A 23,832-nucleotide genomic window follows, 5' to 3' on the forward strand; every position below is an offset into this window, starting at 1 on the left:
TGCTTGGTTATTTTCTCCATAACTCACTCATAAATTTCACTCTTCAGAATCAGCGTGGCCTTGTAACAGAGCCATGGAGTGTGAGTTTGACATCAGTGAGGCAGATATTTATCACCAGGAGAATAAACTGCGATTCCCTATTTTCTCACATAGCAACAGTCAATTACATAGAAAGGAAGACCCACAAAAAGATGTGGCTGTGTTCGTGTTTTGCTATTGAGATACATACAGAGCAAACCCCTTACCTGTCACACTTGAAGGGTTGCAACTGAAGACAAGAAACCTTGTCAAATCTCTTTGAACAGATAAAAGCAACGTCAGAGCAGTCGGGCACTGCTGTGCAGGATGCAGGGGGATCGCGGGACTGTTGTGTAGGCATCGTTGAGCTGCAAGTGTTTTTGTCACTGGTAGTAAAATAATGATGCATCTTCACCGTCACAATCCGTGAATTCTTGGATTTGATGAAATGCTTTAAGTGGTGGATCCAGTTTCAGACTCGCACAGCCTAGCTCCAGAGACTTCACCCATATCCACTATCCTTCTGGCTTTTATTGTCTTTACAGGAAAGCACTTGCAGGGTGTAAAGGGGTTTACAAATCAATTTTTAGAACATAACTTGGTTGATAGGGAGATGATGATTCTTTACCGCATGCTCAGTGTCACATTTAAAGCAGAATCTTCCCCAGCTCCCAATGCTTCATAACTTGAATTAGAATCTGTTTTTAAGTTGCCCACACTGTAATTGATCACACAGGCAGTTGACCCACCAGACAGCAAGCTGTAGTATCTTTCATTTCTTGATTGAATAACAGGGAATTCAGGAACTGCTTCCCATCATCAAGATAATTACAGCTCTTGGGATTGGTAGAGATCCATACTACTCTGTTTCCCTCCTCCAGTTCAAAGCCAACTGAGAGATCAGCAGAGGTCTCAGACAAATGGGGATGAAAACATAAGAACTGTGATAAATACTCAGAAGACACAGTATAGTGTCCCATGGTGGGATTGTTAACAGTTCACCCCCAAATTTTTCAGCCTTTCCACCTGGCCTAGTGCCATAGCCAAACAACTGAAGGGTCAGGATCCTTACTATGTGGCAGGGGTAGGCGCTGATCAAAATGCATGTGCAGTTGGCCCTTGAACAACACAGCTTTGAACTGTGTAGGTCCACTTGCATGTGGATTTTTTCTTCTGATAAAGATAGTACAATACTGTAAGTGTATTTTCTCTTCATTACAATTTTTTTTTAAAGATTTTATTTATTTATTTGAGAGAGAGAGAATGAGAGACAGAGAGCACGAGAGGGAGGAGGGTCAGAGGGAGAAGCAGACTCCCTGCCAAGCAGGGAGCCCGATGCGGAACTCGATCCCGGGACTCAAGGATCATGACCTGAGCCGAAGGCAGTCGCTTAACCAACTGAGCCACCCAGGCGCCCTTCATTACAATTTTCTTGATAACATTTTCTTTTCTCTAGCTTACTTTATTGTAAGAAGACAGCGTATAAAACATATGACATGTTGTTCAAGGGTGAACTGTACTTTGAAAAGAGGCCAGTTTGGCAGACAGAAAGAGACGAATGGCATAGTCACGCACACCTGTTGCCATCCTACACACAACTTCACTGGGGAGGGTTGAATAAGGAATGGGGAGAGAATACTCAGAAATGCAATCTTCTTTCCTCCATGGAAGCAGGGGCCACTGGTAGGAAGGGCCTCGCTGAACCGCCAGGAGCCCATGAGCACCGACACCACCAGACGTGGATTTCGGAATTTTAGTGTTCCTCTCATTCTTGCTGGGGTCCGAATCACCTGGTTGGGCTAAATGGGGTTGGTTGTGAGTTGCATTCATTTGAACGTAGCACCATCATCTCATTTTCAAATCTCTTTTCACGCTTTTTATTTAGTTGAATCATACTCATGGGTGTCTCTGCCTTGTTGCCTTTCGCTTCATTTAAGATCCATAGGGAACAATCCAAAGTTGCTGCTCTAGCCCAAGGCCAGCATTTTACTCAGAGGAGAAGCCGAGTTCCCACATGTCTTCTTAGTACCAAAGACTTTCAGCAGAAGATTAGTTCAGCCTTCTGAGTCATGGCAAATATCTGAATATTTTATAAATATCTGAATGTTATCAACATGTGGGTCTGAGTTTCTCCAGTAGGTTTTCACCATGTTGCTCTAAATCACCATGTTCTGGGTCTAACTTTGCATTTTTAAATGATCCCCCATAAACCCTGGTTTCTCTATGAAGTTATTTAGGTGTTGATTGCCAAATATATAATTGCCTCTTCATAGTACAGTTCTGATGGGTGCATTTTATTTATTTTGTGTATATTTTTATTTTATTTTTGTCTATTTGTCTAGGGTTTTTTGGTTTTTGTTTTGTTTTTTAGCACAGTGCGGAATACTTAGTAGGTCCACAATAAAGACGTATTGATGTGTTCAGGAGTGAATCTCAAAGGGAAGAGTGGGCTTTCAGATTATAACTCAGTTAGCTGGCAATGGCTTCTTCTGAACAGGGGCTGCTGGTTATTTTGCATGTTTAAGGGTCCGCCAACCTAAACTACTTACACTGAAGATGAACTTAGTCCTAATATTCCTTTACCTGTGGAAAATAAAAATATGTAGTATTCTTGTAGTTATTCTTTATTTAGAACCCTATATTAGCATTGCCTTCGTGGGTGTGAGGGGCTGGAGTGGGAAGGTAATTGGGGAAAAATGTCCCACACGTCCCCCACCGGTGGTATATGACTTGCGCCCCACTGATGGGCAGCCCTGTAGAGGGTGTCCATCAGAGATGGAGAGAACCAGAAGATGCATGGCTTGGTGGGAGCAGCGGAGAGCCCAGCCAGGGAGCAGATGTCAGTTAGGAGCCCTCTGAGTTATTCCTGGGCCTTTCGCCACCCCATCAGAATTCCCCTTCCACTGAGGCTGGTCTCCATGCTCTTCCTCCTCCTCACCTAAATGTGTCACTGCATGAGTCTCCCTTCCTGCTGACCCCTTTCTTACCCCTCCCTTGGGTGGCTTTGGAACACGTTCATTTCTCTCTTCAGCCCCTGTTATATTCATTTGTCTGCACTGTAAGCTGCTCACTTAGATGCACCATTTTATTTGCGGTTGCACAGACACATGGATTTGAGCTCAGCCTTTGCCAGGAACTAGCCAAGAGACCTCCCAAGAGCCTGTGTTGTCTCTGTGGGCCTCAGCTTTCCCGGCTTTCTCACCTGGGAAATGGTCTCCCAGGATGTATCCCCCTTTGAGATGTTAACTCCAGGAGAGCAGAGACAGTGATAAGCCTGGTGGGGTGAGAGTGCATTTCCTACTTGCAGTGATTTCTTTTCTTTTTTTTTAATAATTTTTTAAAAGATTTTATTTATTTATTTGAGAGAGAGACAGCAGGAGCAGAGGGGAGAGGCAAAGGGAGAAGCAGACTCCCCACTGAGCGAGGAGCCTGAGATCATGACTTGAGCCAAAGGCAGACACTTAACCAACCGAGCCACCAGGCGTCCCCCATTTGCAGTGATTTCTTGCCAAGGAGGCAGTTCCTCAGCCTGACTCCTGTCTGCTGCGAGCTCTCCTTTCAACGAACTTCCACTTTTCTTTCAGGGCTGGGAGAGGGTTCTGCCCTCCTTCATCCAGATAGCAGATCCCATCCCAGGTCCTTAGAGAAAAGTGCCTGGAGGGCTTTCAAGGAATCACAGTGCCATCACATGCTCAAACATCTTCACAATGGTGCGAGGATCACTGTGCAGATGCCACCAGCAATCGAGGGCCACTGGGTGTCCACCGGGTAAGAGGGCCGGGGACTGGACCCGGGCGGGGGCGGGGAAGTGGGGGGGAGGATCGGAGAGCACACGTCTGTGGAAGGCCTTCCTGGGGGCTTCTCAGATGCACAGAGACTGTATCCTATCTCAATGGCGCAGGTGTTATCTAAGTTCTAACTAAAAACCAAGCAACACTTTGAAACTCCGTTCGGTAAAGAAACAGAGCTAAGGACTGTAGAAATGTTAGCTAAAGCAGAGATGCGTACCACTGTTAATCACAGGCTGTGAGTGAATGGGTCCTTGTTTACCGAACTCTGTGGGACCACTCAGGTATAAAAAGAAACCATTAGCAAGTGAAATTAGGAGTCTGTGTTTCACCAACCCTGAAACATGACTTGCAAGCTTCTGAGGGTCTAAATATTCTAGCCATATTCTGGTAATTTAATATATGGCTTCAGGGTTCTAAGAGTAAGTGAAAAGGTACTCAAGCTACCTCTACTAGCCAGGGCATAGTTCTTGGACTCTTCCAGGCTACAGAGCTGAGATTTATCCCAGTTTGAGCTCTGGCTTATCTTCCATTAGAGCTTTTAAAAATAGCCTAGAGGCAGACCTGCAGGTTTTCCCCTACCCATTAAATTGCTGAGAATTAACAAGACTCACTCTGGGATCTGATCACTTCTCCCTTGCAGCCTCCAGGTACCTTGGGGAGGGATCAAATGCACACAGAGAAGAGAAAAAAAGGAATTTTTATAAGATGATGAAGACCCAGAGGTGGTTTTTTTTTCCGCTAAAGATGGGGTTTCTTAAAATAACCACACGATAAATATTTGCACGATCTTAATGTGATGTACTTTTAAATAATTTATCATTTTATTCAAACACATATTTATTGAGTGTACAAATATTTACTGTGTGCCCAGCACTGTTCTAGATTTTGTGTATATAGCAGTGAACAAAACAAATCATGGTCCCTGTCTTCAGGAATTTTACAAATAAACATACAAAGAAGTACTATGAAGAGGGTAAAAAACAACAGGTGCTAAAGGAGAATACCAGGGGCCTTATTTTAGGACGGGGGTGGGGTCAGGAAAGGCTACCAGAGGAAAGGACACTTGAGCTGGGATGTCCTTAGCTATGCAAAGACCCAGGGAAGAGCTTTCCATCTGGAAGAACGAGCAAAGATGGGGTTGGAGAAACAACTGACCTGGAGTCCTTGTGGGGCGGGGGGAGGTCCGTAAACCTGGGCATAGGGACCTGGGGGGGGGACAGCTCCAGATGAGGCTGCCAGGGAGGGCGGGGCCAGCTCCAGGGCAGTTCTGGCCAGATTGGGGTTAGAACTGGACAGTCACTGAAGAGTTTGCAGCAAGGACTGTGCTTAAGACATGATCCAGCTTTCACACAAGGCACTCAGGCTGCAGTGCACCAAATGGCTGGTAGAAAGTGTGAGAGGAGGGTGACCAGTTAAAAGATGGTTGCAGCAGGTGCATCTAGAGGTGACAAGGCCTAGGTGAGGGGGTGGTGGCCCCGGTGGAGTACGCAAGGACTTGAGATACGTTGAGCCCTGAGGCCAGGCAGCACATCTTCCATGGCCTTATAAACAGACTGCAGTTACCGCTCACCACTCACGCTGGACAGGGCCTCCTTTGTAGGGGGAGGACCCTTGCGGCTCCTCTCTCACCTTCTCTGCAGAGCGCAGGGCTCAGGGTTCCGCCGAGTGCCTTCTGTGCACTCGCCTGCACTGGACTTCACTGACAGCCTTTCCCAGAGGGAGGAGCCCGCTTGGGATGATGTTTACCTTTCACCAGTGTGTTAACTGAAAAATGGAAATGTTACCGATTTTGAGAATAACAGGTCTTTGGGATTTCAGCTCCACTGTTTGATTTAGCCATGCTGAGTCTGCTCAAACCATAATTATTGTTAATAATACATATATCACAGACTCGAGCAGAGTTCTAAGGCCAAACCTGAAGGATGCAAATCATGATGTAACTGAAGTTCTGATCTGGTGGAGAGTTACAGAGGTCAGAATCTTTGGCAGATATGTTGAAGAAGCCCTCCAGCGTTTCCCTGGTGTGGGCTGGGCTGCAGAGACAGGAACTGGCCCCAGGTAGGGCAGTGATCAGTTTCTGCTGGCCATGTATGCCCTGTAGACCTAGTCTAAGTATTTCTGGCCAACGAATCTAGCATTGATCTAAGGCCACAGCAAAAAACTACTTTGTCGTTGTCATCTTGTCAGTCAGCACAAACAAAAGGAGCCCTTACCTGTGTTCCGCTAGCTTTGCTTTCACTAATGGACCCTTTTCCCCAGTAGAGGGAACATTAATTCTCACTGGATGGGAGGGTGGGTTTCCCCTTGCCCCTAGGTGACTCCTCCCCAGACTAGATTCCGTTTTGGAGCGGCAGACACCCCACACCTGCCTGCTGTACCCAAGGTCCATGAACAGGAGTGTTCAGGGGATCAGCTGTTTTCAAGCTAGCATGAGGAGACTTCCTTCATAGGCCAGCACTACTCTCTTCCCTCTTCCCACCGGAAAGACACTTCCCTGAAGTTAGGCCCCCAGGTGGAAGTGAGAAGGGCAGGTTTGGGCTCTCTTGGCTTGTTCCTAGGATGAATAAAGACTGTGGTGTAGAGAGATTAGGAACACGGCCTGGAGTCAGACTGCCTGCATTCAGGTTATGTGGCCTGGGGGCACTCTCCCTGATCTCTCATGCCTTGGTTTCTCCAGCTGTAAAATGGAGACAATACCTCCTTTACTCCTCAGTTGTTGTGAGGATTCAATACATTGGTGTCTATGCAGGCACAAAACAGTGTGTGGCCCAGAGTAAACATTTGTTATTATTACCATAATTTCTTGACACCCCAACGCATCTGTTCCTCAGTGCCTTTGGGCTTGAAAACGTCTTCCTTTCCCTTTTTCCCTTCAGCTGTGAAGTGAGGTCGGGCCCAGAGTTCATCACAAGGTCCTACAGATTCTACCACAATAACACCTTCAAGGCCTACCAGTTCTATTATGGCGGCAACCGGTGCACCAGCCCTACCTACACCCTCGTCATCCGGGGCAAGGTTCGCCTGCGCCAGGCCTCCTGGATCATCCGCGGGGGCACCGAGGCCGACTACCAGCTGCACAACGTGCAGGTTGTCTGCCACACAGAGGCTGTCGCCGAGAGGCTCAGCCAGCTGGTGAACCACACGTGCCCGGGCTTCGTGCCCGCTGGGGGCCCCTGGGTGCAGGACGTGGCCTACGACTTGTGGCGGGAAGAGAATGGCTGCGAGTGCACCAAGGCCGTGAACTTCGCCATGCATGAGCTGCAGCTCATCCGGGTGGAGAAGCAGTACCTGCAGCACAACCTGGACCGCCTGGTGGAGGAGCTCTTCCTCGGGGACATCCACACTGATGCCTCGCAGAGGATGTTCTACCGGCCATCCAGTTATCAGCCCCCTCTGCAGAATGCCAAGGTACCCTGCCGCTGACTGCACTCAGGGCCTGCGGGCTGTTCTTTATTAAGTGAGATGAGCGACCCACAGGGAGGCATGGCAGTGGGGTCCAAAGGGACCTCTGAGAGGAAGCACCCTGCGTCATGGGGGAGATTGTGGAGGGCTGCCCAGGGAGGGACACGCAGCAAGGTCAGGACACCTGGCCGCACCGCCAACTTGCTCTGCAGTGAGGGGCTGTGGTTTTCCTCATGACATGGGTGATGGCGGCAGGCTTGTTGGTGTGCTAGGGGCCCTGGGGTGGTGGTTCTAGAAGATTCCTAAGGCTCTTCTCAGCTCTAACACTCCACGAACATCTTCTTTGATTCTGAAAGGAAAGCATAAAGGAAATTCGGAGATGTTATAGCCACACTGTGGAGAGATGCCACAACAGGAGTGATCCCAGCCCTGGAGGAGAGGGAGAGGCGCCTGAGGGGAAAGTGACAGTGCTGTTGTAGGCTGGAGAGCTTATAGTCTCCCACCCACACTACTGCTTTCAGGCTTCAAAACGACCCCCTGAGGCAGATATTGCCGCCCTCTTAGGCAGAAGGGAGAGGTAGCGGAGATTCATGGGCTTGTTGTCTTTTGCCCTAGGTCACCCGGGTAGTGAGGTTCTGCGCTGGAACTTGAACCCAGACCTCCTTCTCCAGACCCCACATTCTTTCCATTCAACTAAGTGAAATGTAAAGTCACTGTGATCACAAGGGAGGAAGGAGGGGGCAGGAAACAATTAAAACCTTATAATGTTCTTTTCTTGAATGATAGTCCAGTAATTATATTTGGAATTCACAAAGCATTTCCTTCCCATGGGCTCAGGATCCGTGTCAGCCTGTAACACGATCTTCCACCTCAGAAGTTGGAGAAGCTTGAGCTGGGGAGTGTGTGCAGGGAGGGGGTCAAGGGAGGTTTCTCCAGTGGCCACACCCCCCCCTCCGCCGCCATCGGATTGGCGTCTGTGGAACCCTCTCTCCAACAATGACTCTCTAAATGAGGGGCCCCATATGACTTTTGTTTGATAGTTTATTCATTTTTTTAATCTTTTTTTTTTTTCTCTTAGTCCTTTGAGCTTATTTATGACTGGTAGAGATATCCCAGAGTACTTCCCCTGCCAAAGACCACTCGGTGTTATCTTCTGTTTATCTGTGTTATTGTGAGCTCCCGTAATGAAAGTCGCCTTTATTATAATTGTGGGAAATCTGCTGAGGAAGCCCACTTGGCCGAGGCTGCTTCCTCTAGATGCGCCTCACCAGGGACGGTCCCCATGTGTGAGGAGAAGCCAGACTGAGGGCCCCGGGCCCCAGACCCAGCCCTCCCTGGGCTCACAGCATGACTTCGAGTGCAAACCCTGGAGTCAGCCCCCTGTGTCCTGCTGTGAGGTTGCAGATTTGCTGAGGAGGAAGAGGGGAGGTAGGGCAGTGAGGGAGAGGGTGGCCTTTCTTGCCTGCCTCCATCCCAGTGTCTGCCTGGGACTCCCCAGGCCTCCTCAGGAGGGGGGGGGAGTGGAGGAGCTGAAGCTGTGCCCATTCCACACATCATGCCAAGGCATCAAGAGGATAATGCTCCATAGGTGGCATCTAGGCAAGGGCGTGGTTTGGGGGGGCCAGATAGGAATCCAGATGGAAGCGTCATCCAGAGTCGGTGCTGAACACTGCAGCTGAACAGCTCTTCTCTTGAACAAATCTCTGGTGTGAGACAGCAGAGGGGTAAAGGAGCTTTTCGTCTGAACATTTGGCTTCCTCTGAGTACAGTCTAGCCAACTTTTAAATTATCTCTAGTAATGGGAGTAAGAATGTCATGAATAAAAACGGCCCACAGATAATCCAGAAACCTGATGTCAGCCAAGAGCACCAACCCGGTCCCACCCTGAACCTTTATGAAGATCTGCTAAGCACACAGTCCTTTTCATGCCTGCTCGCCCTCCAGCGGAGACACTAATAGGCAGCGAACAGCCAAGAGGCAGGAACAGTGAGGCAGGGAACTGAGTAAGGAGGAGGCAGTCCGAGGGAGGAGGCAGAATTGCTGCAGGAGGAGGCAGGTGCCGTCCCAGAGCTGCCTGGGTTGGAGTCTGGCCGCTCTCCTATTCACACCTGACCTTGGGCTAGTCCTTTGCACACACTCAGGTTCAGATTCCTTTTCCTCAACTGCAGACACCCACGGAGGCTCTTTTTAGGACTGAAAAGAAAAAAATATTAACCCTAACACCTTTCTTTTCTTACATCTGTTCCCTCACTCTGATCTTCTGGTGGCATGCCCCATTAGGAGGCCCAGTAGGAGAAGTCAGTATTCCTAAGACTTGCAACTCTGGAAGATTCTCTCCCACTCCCTCCCCAGGCCTGTAGGAGGCATTTCTCCTGCTGTCAATCGACTCACTGAACAGAGCCTGTCTGTTGAGAGAGCAAAGGCACACACTTGTGGTTCCTGAAGGAAAAATTGTCTTGACTGTGAGTTATTACCACTGGCATGAGGACTAAGGATGATAGTTGTAAGGCCAACCTTAGAGTTTTTGTAAACAAAAAGGTGGGAGACATGCTCTTTTTTTTTTTTTGAATACTCTCTGGAGAAGCTGGTGAGAATGTGGACTTTGGAGGTGGTAGCCAGTCCGGGAACCCACTTCTCCTGTGGCCATCAGCTGCAGGTGCTAGTGGTGTCGTCTGACCTTGGGGAGCCTTGATGTTTCTTCTGTAAAGTGGCAAGAATAGAAGAATCAGCTGGATTAGTGTGCAGAATGCTGCCTGCCATCGGAAAGGACCGTTCACCAAAGTTCCCTTCTCCCCACTCCTAGAGTAGGTAGCCCTTCTGGGCAGGTGTCTCCTGGAGGGATGACAATGACATTGACGGGGGCCTCAAAGTGTTTGATGATGCCTCACCATGAAGCATCGCCTCCCATTTTCTCCTCCACCCCCCTGCTAAGGCAATCGTGAGGACATTGACCCAGATACTTAAAAGGTAGACCCTCTAAAACCTAGGCCTGAGGCCCTGATTTAAGAAATTTTAAGTGTGGAAAGAACCTTCGGCATACTGTTAAATACAAAAAAAAAAGAAGATCTAGAGTAGCATGAACAGTATGATAACATTGTGTGAAACTAATAATGAAAGAAGCATAAGATGAACTTACAAAGGAGGCGGTATTTCTGGAAGAGCACATGAAAAACATAACAATCCGAGGAAGGGAACAGTTGGGGGACAGTTGGACCATGACTCATCACTGTATACCTTTTTTGTACCTTTTGCACTTTGTGCCATGATCTTATATTATCCAAACAGAGTCATCATGCAAAATTAAAATAAATTTTGGAAGCTGGGGCTCTGAGCTCAGAGGAGCTCTGCGGCCACCACCAGAACTGGTGGCAGGGCTGGGAGGCCAAAACCTGATGCATCCAGGGCCGGTGTGTGCTGCCCTCCACTTCCACAGCCACCCCGCGTGGCCATGGGTGTCCTTCGAAGGCCAGTGAGGTCTGCAAGGCTCTGGGAGCTGAAAGGGCCTGTTCTTCTAATGTTGTCCCTGGCGTCGAATGTCTTGGCACGCAGCATGCCGCTGAGTCCTCAGGAAGTTTTTAGATCCTTCCCCAGGACAGCTCTGAGAAGGAAGAAGCGGACTTTGCCATTGGTGCCTTTCCAGAGTCCGCGCAGGCAGAGCCCCAGGTGCTCCCTGCCCGCTGGGAACTGGGAACGGGAAGGAGGAGGGCTGGGAGCGCATCCGGAGAGACCACACTCCCCCCACCACCCGCCTCTTTGAACTCTTTGCCTCCCCTAATTGCAGGTCCATAGAGACCTGGTTGAAAATTAGTTTAAATGCTAAATTGAGTTTGAAACCACTAGTCTCAGCCCCTCTGGAAACGGGACACCATGTAAAAATAGAAACTTTAAATCAACTTGTTTTTCTAAGCTTAATACAGCTTTGCTGTGAGGTTCCGAGTCCTTTGGCAAATACATCGCGTTTGAAGAGAATCAGGTGTGCTGGGAGGATTCTTTCAGGATGAAATTGGCCACTCTTCACTATGAAAAATCAAGACCACATAAAATAACCCTGAAAGAAGATGCTTTCCCTCAATTGAGTTTAACATCAGGGCAGCTGTCACCCTCTGCCTAGATTTTTGTGCAGTTGAAGGGTTAGCGAGCTGAATTCTTTCAGTGGTAGAATCAAATAGTAATTAAAAGCAAATGATCACCCGGGTTGTTGGAAATGCCAGAGCCTCAGGATCAGACTTGTAAGCAAACGGAATTGGTCTTTCTCCAAAATCCTGCACTGATTTAGCCACAGGGTCGTAAATCAAAGGGGTTGTCTAAAACCAGACAGCTTTCCCCAAGCCATGCATCTCAGATATTCTGGCCCAGCGCATTCATGGCACATCTGAGAAAGACAGGCACCGAAGTGTTTTCAAGGGGAGCTGAGCACTGAAAATGAAAAAGGTGATGCTCATGTGCTTTCTCTCTGGCATTCTGTAGACTCTGTAGACTGCGAACGAGCATTTGATTTTGAGGGAGCTGGCCTTTCCGAGCCTTTTCAGAGTCTGCGAGAAATACAGATGAACTGTGAGACTTTCTGTATCTGTGACATCCGAGGCACTGTGGACCAGGTGGCCACGGGCAGGGCACTTTTCAGCCCAGCCCCAGGAGGTGGCTCTGCCACAGGACGGGGGCCCCTCCTCAGGCATGTGCTTGGCGGGGCTCCCGGGGGGCTGGGTGAGCAGGTGTCACACGAGTAAGGGCAGAAGAGCCGGAGAAGGTGGTTGTGGAAGAATTCACCTTCCTTCTCTTTCTGCCACTGGACGGAAAGGAGAGGGGTTTGTGGAGGTGACAGGGAACAGAAGAAGTGGTAGAGGGCTGGGGAGTTCAAGGAGTCATGACCTAAAAAGCCCGTCTTACATCAAGGATGAATCCTTTCTTTTAAGGTTTTTTTTTTTTTTTTTTTTGAGAGAGAGGATAGAGCACAAGCAGGGGGAGGGAGCAGCAGAGGGAGCGGGAGAAGCAGGCTCCCCGCTGAGCAGGGAGCCCAACGAGGGACTCGATCCCAGGACCCTGAGATCATGACCTGAGCCGAAGGTAGACGCTTTAACCGACTGAGCCGCCCAGGCGTTCTCAGGGATGAATCCTAAAGAAAAGTGTGGCCCTGCTCACCAGGGCTGGGTGTTTATTATAGAGCAGCAAATGGTGCACATTGTTCAAGAAGACGGAGCTGATGGTGGATGTTGGATGACAGGGGCTTGACTCGGAAAGGATTGCCTGTGTGGACCTTTGATTTGGGCCTAAGTGTGAAGTGTCGTGTAGTTGCTCGCTGCACCCCACAACGGCTGGCGTCCACTTTTCTTGCGGAAACAGTTCAGTATTTCTTGACTCCAGGGTATTTCAGCAGATAAACAGAATTGCAAGGTTGCTTTGTTTAAGGAGTTAGCCGACCAGGAAATACTTGTTGTCAGGGACAGTGTAAGTGGTAAACAGTTCCTCCCTTAAAAGGCAAGAGAGCCCAGAGGACTGAGTGAGAGCCCAGGCGTGCCGGCAGTCAACCGTTCAGAAAGTCTGGAGTAGGCCTGTAGTATGCAGGGGTGCCGGCCCAGCACTGCGGGGAGTGTGGAGGAGGGGGAGAAGGCCAGACCTGGGGGGAGGGCCCCTCTGGATTTACAGTAGATTTAATGTCATTATTAAAATGAATCTACTTTAACTATTGAATTTAAATTGATGGAGTGGAAGAAACAAACAAGTAAAAACATCAGTCAGAAATTTTTTTCCGAAATCATTCTTGAAGTCCTTTGTTTTAAAGAACTGGCTTCTCATGGCCCTTGCTATCTGGCTGTTGAGTCTGTATGTAGTGTGTGTATAGGCAAGGTGGAAGCAAACTTACCTTTGGTGTGATTTACTAATGTTTTGTAAACTGGAAAGGCTTTTGTGAGCTAACTTCTTGGATTCTAAACTTCTTAGAAACCTCTTTCTCGAAAATGAAGGGTTGCTCCCAGGGACCCCCTCCCCCCCAAGTGCCCCTTCTTAACTCCAGGACAGTGTTGAGTTGACTTTTGTCTCACTAAGCGGTCAGGAGACAAATGTGAGGCCTGAGACGTCGGCAGCTCACCCTTCTTGTGTCCTTCCATCATCCTTTCATCCCCTGTCCCTTCATGGCTACTGCCAACCACTTCCAGCAGCTCTGAAAGCTGCTCTTTGAGACACACGACAAGTGTGACCATGGCTATTCTACTTCCTCCTGAAAGTGGTATCATCAGGACCCACTGAGTGGTCAAAATGAGCCCAAGTCCATAAATTCCTGCGACCCCAGATCTGAAAGGCACCCCGAGAGGCCCCTTCCACAAGGCGGTCAGCTTTCCTCATTTGCGATGACCACTGGCCTACTCTATTCATATTGTTAAATAGCCAGTGACGGCGTTCCGCCACCTGTGAGCCTTCACCATACCTGCCGCGCTCCCCCAGATGTCATGAGAAGTAGGAGAAAGGGAGAGTACTCTGGTCTTGGCCTCCAAGAGCTTGATGAAGTTCTTCTCCAGTGAAATGGAGAGGCCCCGGGAAGACTGCATGTGTAGGAATACCTACAGTAGAAATGGAATCAAATGCATGGAGAATTGCAGTTGTAAAAAAAAAAAAAAAAAAAAAAAAAAGCTTTCAGCTTCAGTCATTGGCAGGTTTCTTCCTGAGAAACACAAATGTGTTTTTTATCCCATGGAAGAAAGCTCTGTGAAAGGAAGTTTCCATCATCTGTTGCCATTTCTCCTCCTCCTTGGGCAAAACCTTTAGCCCAGGAAATGTTTTATTCATCCTGCTTCTCTGGTTGATCTGTTCATGGGAAGATGATATCAAGTGATTTCTTCCATTCTGGGAAGACGCTGGAAATGAGTAGATGCTGTCGGCAAATGTTGTTGACGAACCACCTCTCCAGAAATAAATGTTGGCAGGGAACAGGAGAAAGCCTGGAGAATCCCTATCAGCCATCGGCCAGGGAAGACCTTTTCTAGGGACCAGGGTCCTTGACAGGGAGACATCTGTTCTCAGCCCGAGGGGCAGCCTGGGGCCAGGGATTAGCACTCAGTAAGCCCCAAGACCAAATTATGTTCCAGACTCTACTTTTGGCTTGTAAAGTCATCTGGGCCATGCTATTCAATCTCTCTGTGCCTTGGTGGCCTCATCTGTAAAGCATACCCATGGTCTCTTCGAGAGGTTGTAAAGCTAAGGGGATGGTGTACTTGAGCTTCCTCAGACTCATGTCCTGTACGTGCAAGCTGGGGGTGGCTGACGTGTTGCCAGGGCGCCTGCAGGAATCAGAATGCGGAGTGAGCAAAACCCCACTCTTTGCCTAGGACATTGCGCACTTATGAAGTTGAAGGTTGATTTTTCATTTTTAGAATAAGTCTGATTGTTTTCTTTTAGGAAATTAATTACTTGGGGATCTTTTTTTCTCCCCTCCTCCTTCAGAATTAAAGCTTTTTATAGTTGGTGTAAAGAGTAGCAACAAGGAAACACATTCTGGTCCTTCTGCTTTAACCTTCAGATCTTCTGTATACAGAAACCCTAACTTTAAAGTAGCCTTTTCTGGGGCGCCTGGGTGGCTCAGTCAGTTAAGTGTCTGCCTTCGGCTCAGGTCATGATCCTGGGGTCCTGGGATCGAGTCCCGCATCGGGCTCCCTGCTCCACGAAGAGCCTGCTTCTCCCTCTCCCTGCCACTCCCCCTGCTTGTGCTCTCACTCTCTCTCTCTGTCAAGTAAATAAATAAAATCTTTGAAAAAATAAAAAATAAATAAAGTAGCCCTTTCTAAGATTCAGGGAAGGGAGTGAGGTAGAAGCCCAATGGGACAGCCTACAAAAGGATAGCTTCTCAGAGGAGAATTAGGTATCAGAGCAGGGACCAAAAAGGAGAGGGATTTCATAAAGCAAATAATATTTCAGAGTACACATCACTCTTAATGACGAAAAACTCTTCCCATTTATTCTTTTTGAAAAATTGCTGTTTATTTTTTTAAGTATTTATTTGAAACAGAGCAAGAGAGAGAGAGCACAAGCAGGGGGAACAGCAAGCAAAGGGAGAAGCAGGCTCCCCGCTGAGCAGGGAGCCCGATGCGGGGCTCGATCCCAGGACCCGGAGATCATGACCTGAGCTGCAGGCAGACGCTTAACTGACTGAGCCACCCAGGCGCCCCGAAAAGCTGCTGTTTAAGAAAAGCATCCCGAAAGAGAAACTGGACAGCCAGTATATGGGCCTTAATTTCTGCTTCCACATAATTGTTCCTATAGGTCTTTCAAGTTTTATTCCAGCCAAGGATGGTTAGAATCAAGAGCACAAATTAGATTTTTTAAAAATCTGTCCATACAACAGAGAGGTTCCCCCTTACCTAACCATGGCTAAACCTGTCCACTTGGTGACAGTATCTACGGAGAGGCCAAAAATCCCACCCATGTTTATGACATCTTGGTTTCTTCATGCCTGCTCAAGAGTTGTTATAACAGGTTACTAGTCAGTTCAACAATAACAAGAAAAACAACCCTATTAAAAAATGGGCAAAGGACTTGAATAGACATGTCTCCAGAGAAGATATACAAATAGCCCGGAAGCACATGAAAAGATGCTCCAGATCACTAATCATTAGGGAAATGCAAATCAAAACTACAGTGTGATATCACACTCTACCCATTTGATTGGCTATTATCAAAAAGAGAAAAAAATAGTTGTTGGCAAGGATGTGGAGAAACTGGAACCTTTAAAGGTGCACCGTGGGTAGGAATGTAAAATGGTGCAGCTGCTGTGGAAAAACAGTATGGTGGTGGTTCCTCCAAAAGTTAAACACAGAATTATGGTATGAGCCAGAAATTTCACTTCTGAGTGTGTGCCCAAAAGAATTGAAAGTGGGGTCTTAAATAGACTACACCTATATGCTCATAGCATCATCATTCACAGTAGCCAAAAAATGGAGTGTTCATCAGCTGATGAATGGATAAACAAAAGTGGTGCATACATACATTGAAATATTATTCAGCCTTAAAACAAAAGGAAATTCTGACACAGGCTACAACATGGACAAACCTTGAGGATATTATGCTAAGTGAAATAAGCCAGTCACAAAAAGGACAGATTCTGTGTGCTTTCACTTCTGTGAGGTACCTAGGGTAGACAAATCCATAGAGACGGAAAGTTGAATGGTGGTTGCCAAGGGCTGAGATTGAAACAACGGGGAGTTGGTGTCTATTGGGCACAGAGTTTCAATTTGGGAAGATGAAAAAGTTCTAGAAATGGACGGTGGTGATGGTTGCACAACAGTGTGAATGTGCTTAGCACCACTGAACTATTAAAAGGGTTAAGATGGTAAGTTTTATGTCATATTTTACCACAATAAAAAAAAAATAGGAATTTGGCAACACTAATAGCTAAGGGCCAGGTTCCTCCCACTCTGTCCCTAAATTCTCACAGATTCAGCTGATGGACGGCAAGCTTCCCTTGCTTGTAGCTTGCTTTTCTCTGCTGACGAACAGAAATGCTTCAGCCGGGTCCCCATCTCCAAGGTCAGGCCTCTGTGCCGTTGTTCTTAAAAGCACCACTTGGACTCCACACGCTACCACGGCATCTTTCCGAGACAGCCTGGGCCCAAGGGCTGTGCCCACCTCCTCTCACCGAGCCTGTTCCTGTTCTGACGGAAGAGCACTTGATCCCTGATGTTAATGCTGGGGGCAATAGCTCTTGTGAGAACGAAGACCCCTGTTCTCCCACCCGCTCTGCCCCGTCCAAGAAGCTTTCTGGGAGGTTCCCGAATTGATATTGGTGTTTGAGGAGACAAATCTTACCAGGGAATGAGACTATCTTAGAATGGCCAGAAATGAAGTGGCCACAAATGATGTTAAATCCCCGAATTACAGATAGCAAACCCATTTGTGGGGAATGAAACGAAAGAGAAACTTCATCTCACTCTGTGGCTGCCCACTTGATATTATCATCTACAAGCCACGAACGGTGTTAGCAAAGGAAGCCCTCTCTCCCCTAACTTACAGCTCTAGGCTCCTCTGATGAGCACAGCAACAAGTTGGCGAGCTTTGAGTTCTCCTTGGAGGAGGCTGTAGAGGCATGGCGGCCGAGAGCCCTTTCCCGCCCGCCCACTCTCTGAGATCTCTGAGCACCTAGCCAGACAACTGCAGCGTCACATTGAGTCACTGCTGAACAAGGAGAGGCCTTGGCAATCCGGATTTCCGGCTCTCGGAAGCACGGGCATGCCCTCCTGGGCGTTCCTGTCAGTGCCTGTGGTCAGGCCTGAGGCCACACCAGGGAGCTGCTGCACACCATGGATCCCATGGCTGGGGGGGCCCAAGGCCAGTGTCCATGAGCTGTCCCCCCGACTGTGGGCTACGACTGTTACCCTCCCGCCACCACACACAGGTGTCCCGTGGCTTCGATCAAACAGCCAGGCAATGGCAGGTATGGCCCAGAACCCAGCTGTCCTGCCTTCCAGACTGTGGCATTTTGAGGGGAGCCCCGAGCCCTCTGGGCAAACGACGTTTGTACGACTGGCAGCCTCTGGCCACCTCTGCTCCTTGGAGGATTTCTCAGCCACAGCTGTGGACAGACAGCGTTGTCCCCGAGGCTGTGGGAGTGTTCTAAAGCAGACGCCCAGGGAGGCAGCCCCTGAAAGGCCGAGCTGCAGCTATCTTGTGCTAAGTAAACGGCTTAAAGCTATAAAGCAGGAAGCAAATTAAGAGCCCGTAAACCGTCAAACCCCGAGGTCCCAGACGCAAATGGATGACAGGTGTGCAGGCTGGCTTCGCCGAGGTCTCGGCCCCTGCCCTCTTGCTGGCCTCCTCCTTTATGCCTTCCTTTGAAAGGACCCCTGCTTTACTACACAGCTCCCTTTGTCATCCCAGCAACTGGAAGGCTGACCTTTTTTTTTAGTTTTGTGTGTCTCATAGTTGTTTTTTAAAGGGAAAAATCTGATTGTAAAATACACATAGCATTTCCATTTTAGCCATTTGAGGTGTCCAGCTCAGTGGCATTAAGTACATGCACAGGGTTGTGCGACCATCTCCCCCATCCATCCAAAGAATTTTTTCATCTTCCTGACCCGAGGCTGTGTCCCCATTAAACACGAGATCCCCATCTCCCCTCCCCCAGCCCCTGGCCACCAGGATTCTACTTTCTGTCTCTGAATTTGATCACTCTGGGTCCCTCATAGAAGTGCAATTGAGATGGTACGGTATTTGTCCTCTGGTGTCTGGCTTATTTCACTTAGCATCATGTCGTCAAGGCTCATCCATGTTGCAGCCTGGGTCAGAATCCCTTTCCTTTTTCCAGATTGAATAATCTTTCATGGTATGTGTGGACCACATCTTGTTTCTCCATTCACCCACGGATGTATACTGGGTTGTTTTCATCATTTGGCCGTGTGAATATGCTGCTCGGAACGTGGCTGAATGGCTGTCTCTTCAAGACCCTGGTGTCCTTTGGACATAAACCAGAGGAGGGATTGCTGCATCATATCGGAGTTCTTTTCCTCAGCCACTGCACCATTTTATCTTCCCACCAGCAGTGCACCCGGGTTTCAGTTTGCCCCGCCCTTGTCCACACTGTTCTTTTCAGATGTTTTTCATTGCAGCCTTCCCAGTGGGTATGAGGCGACGCTAGCCTTGCCGAAGTCAAGTGTCTGGGACATGTGATAGGATTCTAAAGAGAGTACACATCCCAGCTGACATATTTAGACAAGTCCCTGATGTCAGCCAAACACACACGTGCGCTTGTGAGCCCACACTTGTGTGCGTGCACACACACACCCCACCACCCTCCCATCTGTGCCCAAGGGCCTAGCCCCCAGATGCCTCTCGGGTCCGCAGGTGACAAGTGACGGAGCCCCGGGGGACCCTGCCCGGTCCCACTGGTGAGCCTCCTTTGAAGGGAGCATGTGTGCACTGCTCTGTCATGAAGACAAAGGTCTACCCGTGTGTGTGTCTCTTGTCTCCAGAACCACGACCATGCCTGCATCGCCTGCCGCATCATCCACAGGTCAGATGAGCACCGCCCGCCCCTCCTGCCCCCCAAGGCTGACCTGACCGTCGGCCTGCACGGCGAGTGGGTGAGCCAGCGCTGCGAGGTGCGGCCCGAGGTCCTCTTCCTCACGCGCCACTTCATCTTCCATGACAACAATAACACCTGGGAAGGGCATTACTACCACTACTCCGACCCCGTCTGCAAGCACCCCACCTTCACCATCTATGCCAAGGGCCGCTACAGCCGGGGGGTGCACTCCTCCAGGGTCATGGGAGGAACGGAGTTTGTGTTCAAAGGTAGGGCTCCTGCCTCGACTCCCAAAGTAACAGCCCAGTGGCTGAGAAACTGAGCAGTTTGGGGACCTTTTTGTCCATGCAGAGCCTGAGGGAAAGGGGAGATGTTGAGGGAGAAATTAGGGAGTCCTTTCTGCTTTAAGGTCATCATTCACATCAGCCTTCGAGGTTCCCCTCTGCTCAGAATGGGGCCAACAGGGGTGGCTCAGCCCTTGGGCCACAGTGCAGGAGGGCCCACACTGTTATGCGTGCTGTCAGATGTGGCCAGGGAGTATGTGACTAGGAATGAAACCTCATGCCTGCACCTTTCCTATTTGTTTGTTTGTTTGTTTATTAGAGAGAGAGAGCACAAGTTGGGGGAGGGAGAGGGAGAAGCAGGCTCCCCCCTGAGCAGGGAGCCCGACATGGGCCTCGATCCCGGAACTCTGGGATCAGGACCTGAGCCGAAGGCAGACGCTTAACCGACGGAGCCACCCAGGCGCCCCTACACATTTCCTTTTTTGTGCACCGCTCAGGGTGATTCTGAGCTGCCCCTGTGATAACATCACACTTACTTGCCGCATTCAGTGTGCTTTCTGGAGTGAGCAATAAAGAGCAGGTGTTAGTTACACCTCAGGTGCTCAGCATTGTCCTTTCCAACGCCGAGTTTGTCATGCACTTGAAAGTTGTCCTGTGCTTGGAGGTGGGAGTTTGGGATTTGTTAATGATGACCTAAGTGAGGAACGTAAGGGGTGAAATTCACCAGGGTGTTGTCAGCAAGGGAGGTCTCATGGCTTCTTTTTCTAGAATTTCTTTTTACACTTACACATCTTTTTAAGATGGTGTCAGTCATGTCACAGACAAAAGAGAGGTGGCTCAGATACTGGGTATGACCCCTTCTAGGGTAGCATTCCATGGTTCAGTCTATTTAATATGAAGTATTTTTGATAACCCAGAGAAGACCTAGGGCATCTTAATCCTCCACTTAGGAAGGAAGATTTTCTCCAGGAAGGACGGACCTTTGCTAGATGTGGCCAAGAGAACGACCATCTTGGTCCGGCTCCACGCCGAAGCTGTCGTGGTGTACATAAAATAGTCCCCTGGGGTCCTTCAGAAACAGCCCTCTCTTAAGTGCTGGGATTTCTATTTAATACATTCACTGATGTTTTTCTTACTTGCAGCCTAGTTCATTTTAGATGCCTGATATATGGGCCAGTATGAATTTGCAAGACTGCTAATTAGTATAGGCATTCAACACCAAAACTATTTAAAAACCTCAAAACCTTTTCATAAAAACAAAATTCCAGTTTGTGTTGAAATATTGTGGCAATCCCAAAGAGTCAGCGTCACCAAGGGCAACTCCTTGGAGACACTGTGTGTGACAGTTTGAGTTCACGTTAGCAGGCAGTCAGGGGCAGTGTGGGCCCCGCACTTACACGCCGAATGGTCTACCGGCAGTATATTTGGTGTGATGACCGTTCACGTCCACACGCTGAACCTTCACCACTGGGGGGTGCTTTTAGGGGGGCTCTGACCGGTGGGTGGCTGTGTGGGGTTGGGTTTAGAGCAGATGGCCTTTCCGCACCACTCACCCCTCACCCTTCGAGTCACCGACCTGTCCTCTCTCCTTCGCAGTGAACCACATGAAGGTCACCCCCATGGACGCGGCCACCGCCTCGCTCCTCAACGTCTTCAACGGGAACGAGTGTGGGGCCGAGGGCTCCTGGCAGGTGGGCGTCCAGCAGGATGTGACACACACCAATGGTTGCGTAGCGCTGGGGATCAAACTACCTCACACCGAATACGAGATCTTCAAAATGGAGCAGGACGCCCATGGCCGCTATCTGCTGTTCAACGGCCAGAGGCCCAGCGATGGGTCCAGTCCAGACAGGCCCGAGAAGAGAGCCACCTCCTACCAGATGCCCTTAGTCCAGTGTGCGTCCTCTGCGCCCAGAGCCGAGGACTTCTCCGAGGACCACCGGGGTCACCAGTATGGGAGCTGGGCGCCCGGGAGGAGCGCTTGTCCCCTGCTCCTTGCTGTGCTCGCCGGCCTTTTGACTCTACCACACTGCAATGCCCTCAGATAGAAGTTCTTAAAAAGCTATATTTTTCCAAACCAGGATTCCTTACAATTGACAGATTTTCTTTACAAAAAAAGAAAGGGCGCTGCTTCTTGTGATGCACTTGAATGCCCCAGAACTGTGGCTCCTTTTCTGCTGCCCAGCCCCCTCCCGCCCGGCCTGAGTCCTGAGCAGCGCGCTGTTTGAAGTTTCTGCTTTGAACTCTGGCCAGTGGGATCCCAGGCCGGGGCGTCTTCTCAAGAGTAATTGCACTTTAAGACCGCAGAGAGTGGCGAGCTAGTATGTTTGGTAGGGGGGGCAGGGTGACAGCTAAGTCCTCTTCTTTTCTTCCTCATAATTATTATTCTATTTCTGAGTTACACTTAGACGGATATCAAGCTCCAGCTTTTCCTGCCACTGTACCACTTCCTGTCCTCCCCTGAAACCGTGTTACGACCTGGAATCCAGTGCAGAGTTGGTTTGGGACAGCAATCAAGACACCTATTATTAATAAAGAAGAGACTTGAGTGTAGATATGTACATAGGGAAAGACACTGGGTTTAGCTTAACCATCCTGACAGCCTTAATGCAAAAAAAAGGAGGGAATCCCAGCTTTCAAATGTTGAGTGGAAAAGTATCTGTAATTAAAGTTTCAATGTAATTTAAACTATCGTTGTTCTAACTTGTGGGGAAAGGAGACTGGTGAAATGCTGGTTTCTGGGTGGTTGTGGAATGCACGCTGCTTGATGACTGCTTGGCTGGCGAGGGTGGTCGAGCAAATATCAAAAGCAGGACACACGGGAGCAGCAGTGTACGGGACGGTGACAGTGCGTTAAATGCCACCTGAATGATAAAACAGTGCCTGTTCGTTCCACAGTTTCCTCTCCGTGGGACCCTTGTCCTGGCTCATGCTGTATCTGGTCAGGGGTGAGCAGACGGAGCCTCGCTTGGCCATCTGGGCTACCTTCAAAGATGACTATTCAGAGCCCACGCTTTGCTGTTCAAAGACAGCATAGCGGGGGCATCCTCACCGGGGCTGCACTTGACCCTCAATGTGTGTGAAGCCCAGGCTTTGGGTAAAGCCCCCTTATCACCGGACGCACCAGCTTGACTCCGTTTCTGACCTGCTGTTGCCTTTGTGGCTGCACAGGATCTCAGGGTCACCTTCTGAAGAGTCTGTGAGCTCCTTCCTCACAGACGCTGGGAGGGGGCATGAGTCATGTCTACCCATTACTTTGGATTATTACAGATGGTGCTATCTGAACACCAAGTGGCACCGATGGAGGGAAATAGCAAGTCACCAAAAGCTTGGATGGAACTGGAAATGAGCGTGGAAACCACAATCAAGGTTGAGAGTCATGCTTGTATTTAAAAATTATGAAATGCTGCAGCATTCAGTGTGGTGAGAAGTTATAGGATAGCGTGGAGTACCAAAGTGCTTTATGTTTAGAATATATTTTAAGTTGTGGTGCATACTGAGGGGGTTTATTCAAATGAAAATACTAACTTAATGTCTGCCAAGTTTAATAAGCAAAGATGTCAAAAATACTCCCACAGAATACATTTTACCTGTGGATCTATTTAATTAACACTAATGCTATCTTTAAAGGATATAATAAAATTATGTGAAAAACTATGTTCACTGCTAAGGAATACCTTAGTGATTTGCCATAGAAGTGATAGGTTTGTAGCCATTTAATTCACAGGCACTCACCTGGACTTAGCTACTCACACACATACACATACATGCACACATGTATATCCAAATATATAGATATTAACATGTATATAATGTATGTGTATGTATATATGTCTTAGGGACAACATGACATTCATTCATGGGCTCGTATCACATTCTGATACACTATAAATCATTATAGAGAATGGCCAATATAATTTACTCACAAATTATCAACATGATTAGATGTACACCTGTCGCTTGCTCTATCACCCATATATATCACATCTTGTCTTGGTTATGTCATATTAACACAAATAAGGGTCAGTAAGTTCGTGGCATGTAGCTCCACTTGTAAATACTGGGTTTGGTGCAAGAAGTAAGTAAATAAAGGATGGCTCTTCTCGACCTCCCTGGCCTGGAGCTAGACTTCCTCTCTTCCTGGGTAGTAGGCTGATGATGGTCAGGGTCAGAAAGTTGCTCCTTGGGCAAACCTTGTCAACTCCAGGTGGACCTGGACTCAGAAAGGAGCTTCCTAGAGCCTCCAGTCACCCAGTATGGAACAAAGGTAACTCGTGCAGACATGACCAATCTGGTCATCTGCGTAGATGCCCAGTACCTGCGACTTCCAGGT

At 48.7% G+C, this 23,832-nt stretch overlaps 1 protein-coding gene across 1 annotated transcript in view; it reads left to right on the forward strand.

The window, feature by feature from the left end:
• The window catches only part of APCDD1 (APC down-regulated 1), a 33,281-nt gene extending 9,675 nt beyond the window's left edge, over positions 1-23,606 (forward strand). Inside the window, exons 2-5 of the mRNA XM_081801594.1 lie at positions 3,603-3,786; positions 6,686-7,217; positions 19,163-19,484; positions 21,096-23,606. Coding sequence (XP_081657720.1) covers positions 3,603-3,786; positions 6,686-7,217; positions 19,163-19,484; positions 21,096-21,547 — 1,490 coding nt within the window. The 3' untranslated portion in view covers positions 21,548-23,606. The remainder of the gene's footprint in view (positions 1-3,602; positions 3,787-6,685; positions 7,218-19,162; positions 19,485-21,095) is intronic.
• Positions 23,607-23,832: the final 226 nt, after the last annotated feature.

Source organism: Leptonychotes weddellii, chromosome 13, assembly GCF_054177405.1.
Source record: "Leptonychotes weddellii isolate Sample4059 chromosome 13, ASM5417740v2, whole genome shotgun sequence".
Classification (NCBI taxonomy): domain Eukaryota; kingdom Metazoa; phylum Chordata; class Mammalia; order Carnivora; family Phocidae; genus Leptonychotes; species Leptonychotes weddellii.